At 30.8% G+C, this 8,370-nt stretch overlaps 1 protein-coding gene across 2 annotated transcripts; it reads left to right on the top strand.

The window, feature by feature from the left end:
* The first annotated feature begins 2,619 nt into the window (after positions 1-2,619).
* Positions 2,620-7,290, top strand: LOC127132494 (probable L-cysteine desulfhydrase, chloroplastic). Of its 2 annotated transcripts, XR_007806743.1 has the most exons (3): positions 2,620-4,145; positions 6,415-6,482; positions 6,961-7,290. XR_007806743.1 is itself a non-coding variant. In XM_051061444.1 (2 exons), exon 1 carries the CDS (start codon positions 2,774-2,776, stop codon positions 4,139-4,141), a length of 1,368 nt encoding a protein of 455 aa, XP_050917401.1. In that variant the 5' UTR covers positions 2,621-2,773; the 3' UTR covers positions 4,142-4,145; positions 6,961-7,290. The 2 variants fall into 2 exon arrangements, 1 of the variants encoding a protein (XP_050917401.1); XM_051061444.1 differs by lacking the exon at positions 6,415-6,482 and having other exon boundaries at positions 2,621-4,145.
* The last annotated feature ends 1,080 nt before the right edge of the window (positions 7,291-8,370 follow it).

Here is an 8,370-nt window from a genome sequence, read left to right as displayed (position 1 = left end):
TTCCTCAATGAATATACAACCGAGGGGAAAAGTGCCAAGTTTTCGTGACGCCCTTCGTTATCCCACATGTGAAATCAAGGTAAAACCGCTTTTCCAATCAAAGTAAAAAGTGTTTTTCGTAGTAGTGTAAGTATCCTTAAATTCACCATTAGGGATGATAATGAGCAGAGTATTGTAATATCCGTCCTCATATCCGCAATTTAAAAAAATCTTAGTATTGGAGCCCATACCCACATGACCACCAATGTTTATACCTACACTTGTATGCTAGTACATAAGTACTTATATCAATACCCATTTACCCGTATTTTTAATAAAAAATAAAATTTCAATTATAATTACCATGTCATTTTAAATTTTTAACAAAATTAAAAAAAATTAAAAAATATTATTGTTGAGTTAAAAAATAAACAAATATTTATATTAAAATACGTACAAATTTAATAGTAATATATTTAATAAAATTGATAAATTAACATGTATATATAATAATAAAAATATATAATTATATATTGTGTAGATATGAAGCGAGTAAGTACTACTCCCTCGTTTTATGATAAATGTCTTATTTGAACTCAATGTAATTTTTTAAAAAATAATTAGATGGGTTGATTTTAGTGATAAAATTAATATAATTTAATAAAATATTCTTATTTATTATAGTTAATGGAGTTGTTGAAGAAAATGAAAGTTAATAAATTAAAATATAACAGTGAAAAAGAAAATATTAAATTATATTCTAAAGAGATATTCATTTTGAAGACATAAAGAAATATAAATAAAAAATATATGGAGAAAATAATTTATATGTATCCGTATTTATACTTATTTATTTTAATAGATAGTAATTGATTGTGCTATTACTCACACCTATTTTACAGATTTTTGATTTATTCATTGTGTAATTTTTATGAATACCCATTAAAGATATATTGTCATCCCTACTCATCACACATGGCCTAAACTTCCTATTTCCTTACACATTACTTTAGCTCCACTGACATCAACATGCATTGGCTTTATTTCCATTAAATCATGCATGCCTTGTTCTATACTGTGTCTTTCTTATTAATTCATTTGCCTTTTCCAAGAAAAATAATAAATAATACAAGTGTCAACTTAAATTAGTAACTAATAACAAATGTAAAATATTAATGTCAAGAGTCATTTAAATATGACAAGTGTAAATTACTAAGACAGATGATATATACTGAATAATGACTTAAAATTTTTAGATCCTAATTACACTCATTAAACAATCACACTCTTAGATAACTTCTTCTATAGTAGATCCTAATCCTGCCTTTTATTTTTTTAAGAACAAATTGTTATTTAATTAAAAATTGTTCAACATTTAATAAAATATAAATATCAAATTTCACAACAGATAATTTAAAGTTAAAAAAACATGAAATTTAAATTAAAAATAAAAATAAAATTAGTAGTTTTATATAATCTCTAATCTATAACTAACGATTAAAGAGATGAAATAATGGATGACCTCTTCAAATATTTATTTCACACATTCAAAATGAATTTCTAAGAATAACTTACTTTGAAAATATAGATATAGAAATTTTGTTTTCAGACATTCATTTTCGAAAAATATTTGAGCCATAATATGATACTATTTTTGAAATAATTTTCTAAAACTCTATACAAATATATATTCTCATTTTCTCATCACATATTAATTACTTTATAAAAAAAATATTTTTTCAACTTTATACCAAATACAAAAATAATTATTTTTTAATCATGTATATTTGAAAAAGTAATTCTTAAATTTGAGCATTAAAAATATTATAAAAGAATGTTTATAGAAATTAAATATATTCAAATCAATTTCAAAATTTCATTACTTTTTAAAAGTGAAGTGAAGGAAACCTAGAGTTTGGTTGAGTTAACTTTATACAAATTTGTCATCTTTTTAAAACATAGAAGTTGGACTAAACAAAATTTAGAAAAATTCTTGTATTAAAGAAAATGATATTTAATGAAAACGAAAATAAAGAAAAACTTTTTTAAAAAATGATGAAACTAACTTTTTACAAATTAGCAAAACTTATTTTCTATGTTTTACCTTTTTAAAATTCACCGAAAACAAATTTTATGTTATAGTTTAATTTTTATGACATTTTTTCTCTATTACAATTTACTCTTTATTATTTTTTTAATTTCTTTCATTTTCTTTTTCATTAAATATATTAACAATTGTTGTTATGTAAAAAAAATATTTTTTTATGAGAAAACCAACACTTGATTATTTATATATTGAATTAATAATGATTTATTCAACTCTATGCACATTAAAGAATATACTTAATAACTACTTATACAGCAACAATCTCTTCATTAACTACTTATACATTAAATAATATTTTTTAATAAAATATTATTTCAAACTCAAAAAAGTAATTATCAAAATTGATAATAAAATAAAAATATTTACAGTACTTAGATGAGATCATAAGTGTCTATAGTTTTAGATTTGCATGCAAAAAAAATATTTGATTTATTAAAAAATACAAATTTAATATAGTATTGTATTTAAAGGTATGCAACATGACATAAAAAAAATGGTAACTTAATTTAATAGTATTGTATTTAAAGGTATGCAACATTTCTAATTCCACTCAAAAACGCACCGCACCGCACTCACTTCCTCACTCTCTTAAAATCATCCTCATCCTTTTCTTCTTCAGATCTCTTTCTCTTTCTCTTTTTCAACAATTCTCAATTTTCATCACTACCGTTAATCATTTATTTCCCAATGGCATCTAACAATCACCGCCGTTCAATCCCTGACATCAACGGCTCTCACCCCACTCCCAAAAAACCTAAACTCTCTTCACCTTCATCCTCCGCCATAACCGTTTCCGAAATTGAATCTGAATTCTCTCACCATGACGCCGCCGTCGCTCGCATCAACAACGGCAGTTTCGGTTCTTGTCCGTCCTCCGTCATCTCCGCTCAACAGAAATGGCAGCTCAAATACCTCCGTCAGCCTGACCACTTCTACTTCAACCACCTCAAACCGGCAATCGACACTTCACGTTCTATTATCAAAGACCTAGTCAACGCTCAACATCTCGATGAAATCTCTATTGTCGATAACGCTACCACTGCTGCTGCTATTGTTCTTCAACACACCGCTTGGTGTTTCCGTGAAGGGAAGTTCGACAAAGGTGACATTGTTGTTATGCTTCATTACGCTTACGGTGCTGTTAAGAAATCTATGGAGGCTTATGTCACTCGTGCTGGTGGAAAAGTCATTGAAGTTCCTCTCCCTTTTCCGGTGAGTTCTAATGAAGAGATTGTTACTGAGTTTAGAAAGGCTTTGGAGATAGGAAAAACGGATGGTAGAAAGGTTAGGTTAGCTGTCATTGATCATGTGACTTCTATGCCTTGTGTTGTGATTCCTGTTAAGGAGTTGATTCAGATTTGTAGAGAGGAAGGTGTGGAACAGGTTTTTGTTGATGCTGCTCATTCTATTGGGTGTACTGATGTTGACATGCAGGAGATTGGTGCTGATTATTACACTAGTAATTTGCACAAGTGGTTCTTTTGTCCACCTTCGATTGCGTTTTTGTACTCGAGAAAAAACACTAAAACTACTGGTGGTGGTGGTGGTTTGCATCATCCTGTGGTGTCTCATGAGTATGGAAATGGGTTGGCGGTGGAAAGTGCTTGGATTGGGACAAGGGATTATAGTTCTCAATTGGTGGTCCCTGATGTTTTGGAATTTGTGAACAGGTTTGAAGGTGGTGTTGAAGGGATTAAGAAGAGGAATCATGAAGCTGTTGTTGAGATGGGAGAGATGCTGGTTAAGGCTTGGGGAACTCATCTTGGGAGTCCTTCACATATGTGTGCTAGTATGATTATGGTTGGTTTGCCTACTTGTTTGGGGATTCATAGTGATTCCGATGCTCTGAAGTTAAGGACACATTTGAGGGATGTTTTTGGAGTTGAAGTTCCTATATACTATAGACCACCTAGAGATGGAGAAGTGGAGCCTGTAACGGGGTATGCTCGGATTTCTCATCATGTTTACAATAAAGTCCAGGATTATTACAAGTTTAGGGATGCTGTTAACCAACTTGTGGATAATGGGTTTGATTGTACTCTTCTTTCCAACTGAAGAGGTTTGCTCACGATCCCTTTTAACTGTACTTCAAATTTTGTATTAATAATTGTCTGATGATAGGGATTTTGTTTTGCATTAATAAACAACAGCAGTTTGGTGTGTGATTGAAATAAAGAACCTCTCCATGTATCATTATATATGAATAAGTTCGTTACTATAGTTTTGCCGTCTTTAGAGGATATAAAGACATATTTTCAACATTGGTGATATTAATTAGGTCTTTCTACAACAAAATCGTAATAATAATTGAGATGTAAGTTTCTTTTAAGAAATTGATAGAATCTTTGCTGTGGTGATTGTGTCTTAATTTGGCACCACGCCCCTTAAAATGTTCTTACGCATGCAAGTCTTAGTGCCATTTTCCTTGCAAACTTATAACTTATTGTTCTGTTATATGCATAGCGGTTTCTTGCTACATGCATAGCGGTTTCTTGTGTAAAATACTCGTCAGGAATATTATATGATTTAAATTTGAGTTTTATAACTTATATTAATTACATGCTTTGGTGCTGTTAAATTTTGATTACGATGTTTGTTGTGACCCTCTGACCGTGTCGTTTTGTTGTTCTCCTGACTGGTGATCATTTAGCGTCGTTTTCTATGCAAACCGACAACTTATACCAGAAACCAATACATGCAGAAATATTAAATGATTTAAATTTGAATCTTATAAGTTGTATTAATTACTTGCCTTTGGTGTTGTTCAATTTTGATTACGATGTTTGTCGTTACCCTCTGATCGTGTTGTTTTGTTGTTCTACGCATGTCTATTAAAACCAGAAACCAGTTTGTGTTAGAAATATTAAATGATTTAAATTTGAATCTTATAAGTTGTATTAATTACTTGCCTTTGGCGTTGTTAAATTTTGATTACGATGTTTGTTGTGACCCTCTGATCGTGTCGTTTTGTTGTTCTCCTGGCTGGTGACGTTTTGTTGTTCTCCTGGCTGGTGATCATTTAGCGTCGTTTTCTATGCAAACCGACAACTTATTGTTGTTCTACGCATGTCTATTAAAACCAGAAACAAGTACGTGTCAGAAATATTAAGTGATTTAAATTTGAATCTTATAAGTTGTATTAATTACTTGCCTTTGGCGTTGTTAAATTTTGATTACGGTGTTTGTCGTGACCCTTTGATCGTGTCGTTTCGTTGTTCTCCTGGCTGGTGATCATTTAGCATTGTTTTCTATGCAAACCGACAACTTATTGTTGTTCTTTGCATGTCTATTAAAACCAGAAACCAGAACGTGTCAGAAATATTAAATGATTTAAATTTGAATCTTATAAGTTGTATTAATTACATGCCTTTGGCGTTGTTAAATTTTGATTACGATGTTTGTGGTGATCCTCTGATTATGTCGTTTTGTTGTTCTCCTGGCCGGTGATCGTTTAGCATCATTTTCTATGCAAACCGACAACTAATTGTCGTTCTATGCATGTCTTTTGAAACCAATACATGTCAGAAATATTAATCTGATTTAAATTTGAATTTTATAAGTTGTATTAATTACATGCCTTGGGTGTTGTTAAATTTTGATTACAATGTGTCATGACCCTCTGATCGTGTTGTTTTGTTGTTCTCCTGGCTGGTGATCATTCTTAGCTAACTGATAACTTATCGTTGTTCTATGCATGTCTTTTGAATCTGATAGCCTGTGGTTGTTCTATGCATTTCTGTTGAAATAAATACTTGTCAGAAATATTAAATGATTTAAAGTTGAATTTTATAAGTTGTATTAGTTACATTCCTTTAGTTTTGTTGAATTTTGATTATGATGTTTGTCGCGAACCCGTGATCATGCCGTTTTGTTGTTCTCCTTAGGTGTGGCAAAACGGGTCCAGTCCGTTGGGCATGCCCGTTTTAACAGCACTCTTTAATGCGGGGAGGGCCACGGATTTAGGCCCTCACCCTCTAATGTGTCCGCCCCGCCCCGTTTTCTTTGCGGGCTTTTGCGGGCACATGCATTTATATAAATTTTTACATTTTTAGGCTTAAAAGATGCGGTACCCGCGGGCTTTCCCCGTCCCGTTTTTTGCGGGCTTTTGTAGGGAGGGCCTAAACGGGGCGGGCATGCCCTAAATGGGGTGGGCATGCCCGTTTGCCGCCCCTAGTTCTCCTGCCCAGTGATCACTTAGTGTTTGTTTTATTTTCAAACTGATTGCTTATTGTTGTTCTATGCATTTTTATTGAAACAGATAGATGTGCAAATTACTTGTCAGGAATATTTAATGATTCAAATTTGAATTTGTATGTGCTATTAATCAGCGATATCGTATAGCGGTGTCATGGCCACTATGGCGGATATACATGGCGGTTTTTGGGCTCCCGCAATGGTAAATATTGGTCGGTATTGAGGGCTTTTCCACCATAACCTGATATAATGGCGCCACAAAGCGGACACTATGGCGTGATTTTGGCTCTCCGTCATCGACAATACTGCTATTAATTGCATTCCTTTACTGTTTGTTGTGAATCTCCTATCATGTCAGTTTTCTTTTCAATCTGATAGCCTGTGGTTGTTCTATGCATTTCTGTTGAAATAAATACTTGTCAGTAATATTGATTATGATTTATGATGTTTGTCGTGAACCCTGTGATCATGTGTTGTTTTGTTTTTCTGCTGGCTGTTGATCTCTTAGGGTCGTTTTCTTTGCAAACTTATCATTTCCTTGATAAACAAAACTATCATTGAAAGTAGTTAATCCATTCTCATACTTCGAACCAGTAAATTTTGGTTCGATTTTGTTTATTCTTCTAGTAATGTTATATTTGTTTTCACTCTTAACTGAAGAATATTCTTTTTATTTGCAGCTCAGAAGTGTCTTTGTCGGCTTTCTGATGAATAAAAGCAATGGTTGTTGTAATTGCTGCTAGCTTGCTTGCAATGTTTGCTAGTTACGATGGTTTTGGTACCATGAACTGCATGTTTTGCAGGTAAACTTCAGCAATTACCCATGTTATCTTTGCTGAGTAGAATCCCTTAGGGAGTGAGCAACTTCAATAGTGAGATCTATGGATTTATCCTTGTAAATATAAATGTGATTCTCTCATGGTGTAATGATATTCACTCTCATTGTGCCGAGTTGCCAACTGCTTCTTCAGGTTTATAACAAAGTTCTACCATAAAATTGAAGTTTGCCATTTCTATGCTTTATAGTTTGATATTCATAATTAATTTTAATTATTAAAACAATTTTTATGATTTTTTTTATAAAAAAAGTAAAAGGAAATCTGTGAGTAGTGAAGTGGTAATCTCATTTTAATGAAGGGAATCTTGATTCCTAATGTAACCAAAAACAGCCAATTAACTGTTTTTATTGAATTTGCATATGAATGGTTGTATTTTTTTCGACAGTAATGGTTCCGACATAGATTTGTGACCCCGCATAAAATACAGGAATGAATGAGTGTCTGTTTGCTCATTGTGAAGATAGATAAAATTTAATAAATATGAAAACAACATCTTACCTGCATTCGATGTTGACAAAATTGCAATATTATTTTTCTTTTTTCACTACTGCCATTAATTGTTTCTTATTTATATATCTATTTTTCACTTTGATAAATAATTAGGGAAAACTTTTAAAATGATAAATAACTAGAAACACAATTTTAGTAACTCTTAAAAGTGTAGTATAAAAGTAAATGAATATAATAAGTATACATATAAACTCAATTTTAAAAGTTGTTTTAATTATATTTCTTAAAAGTTAAGATAAATTTGATTTACTATCATGATCATTTACAACACATGTATTTAAAATTTTCATCATAGTTAAATTGTGATTAGGATTGTCACAATTAAACTACAATTAAATAGAGTCATAATTAAGTAATGACTAAATAGAGTTTTATAATAAGGTTGTCACATTTAAATTTTGAACAAATAGAGTCTTTGTAACGCTATACCTTTAATCAAAATAAAGGTGGGTGGTAAAACATTGATATTTATATATAATAATTTTAAAAAATAGAAAAATCAATCTTTGATAAAAATTAGTAATTAAGATTGAAGGATTTAATTTTAACTAATTTGTTTTAATCATTTTTACTTAATATTTTAATCATTTTGCCATTTTTTTATTATTCAAAATTTATCTTAGTACATTTTTATAATCTCAGAAATGTACTCAAAATTTAGTATATTTTTAGTAAATAGTTGAATTTAAAATGAAGAGAGTACTAAAAAAATGGTAGGCAAATGAATATTTTATTGAATAA

Source organism: Lathyrus oleraceus, chromosome 3 (genome assembly GCF_024323335.1).
Source record: "Lathyrus oleraceus cultivar Zhongwan6 chromosome 3, CAAS_Psat_ZW6_1.0, whole genome shotgun sequence".
In the NCBI taxonomy this organism is placed as follows: Eukaryota; Viridiplantae; Streptophyta; class Magnoliopsida; order Fabales; family Fabaceae; genus Lathyrus; species Lathyrus oleraceus.
This window is presented reverse-complemented; position numbering and strand designations above follow the sequence as displayed.

Bases quoted from the DNA above. Each gene is read 5' to 3' on its own strand.
- LOC127132494 (XM_051061444.1), top strand. From the start codon at position 2,774: ATGGCATCTAACAATCACCGCCGTTCAATCCCTGACATCAACGGCTCT.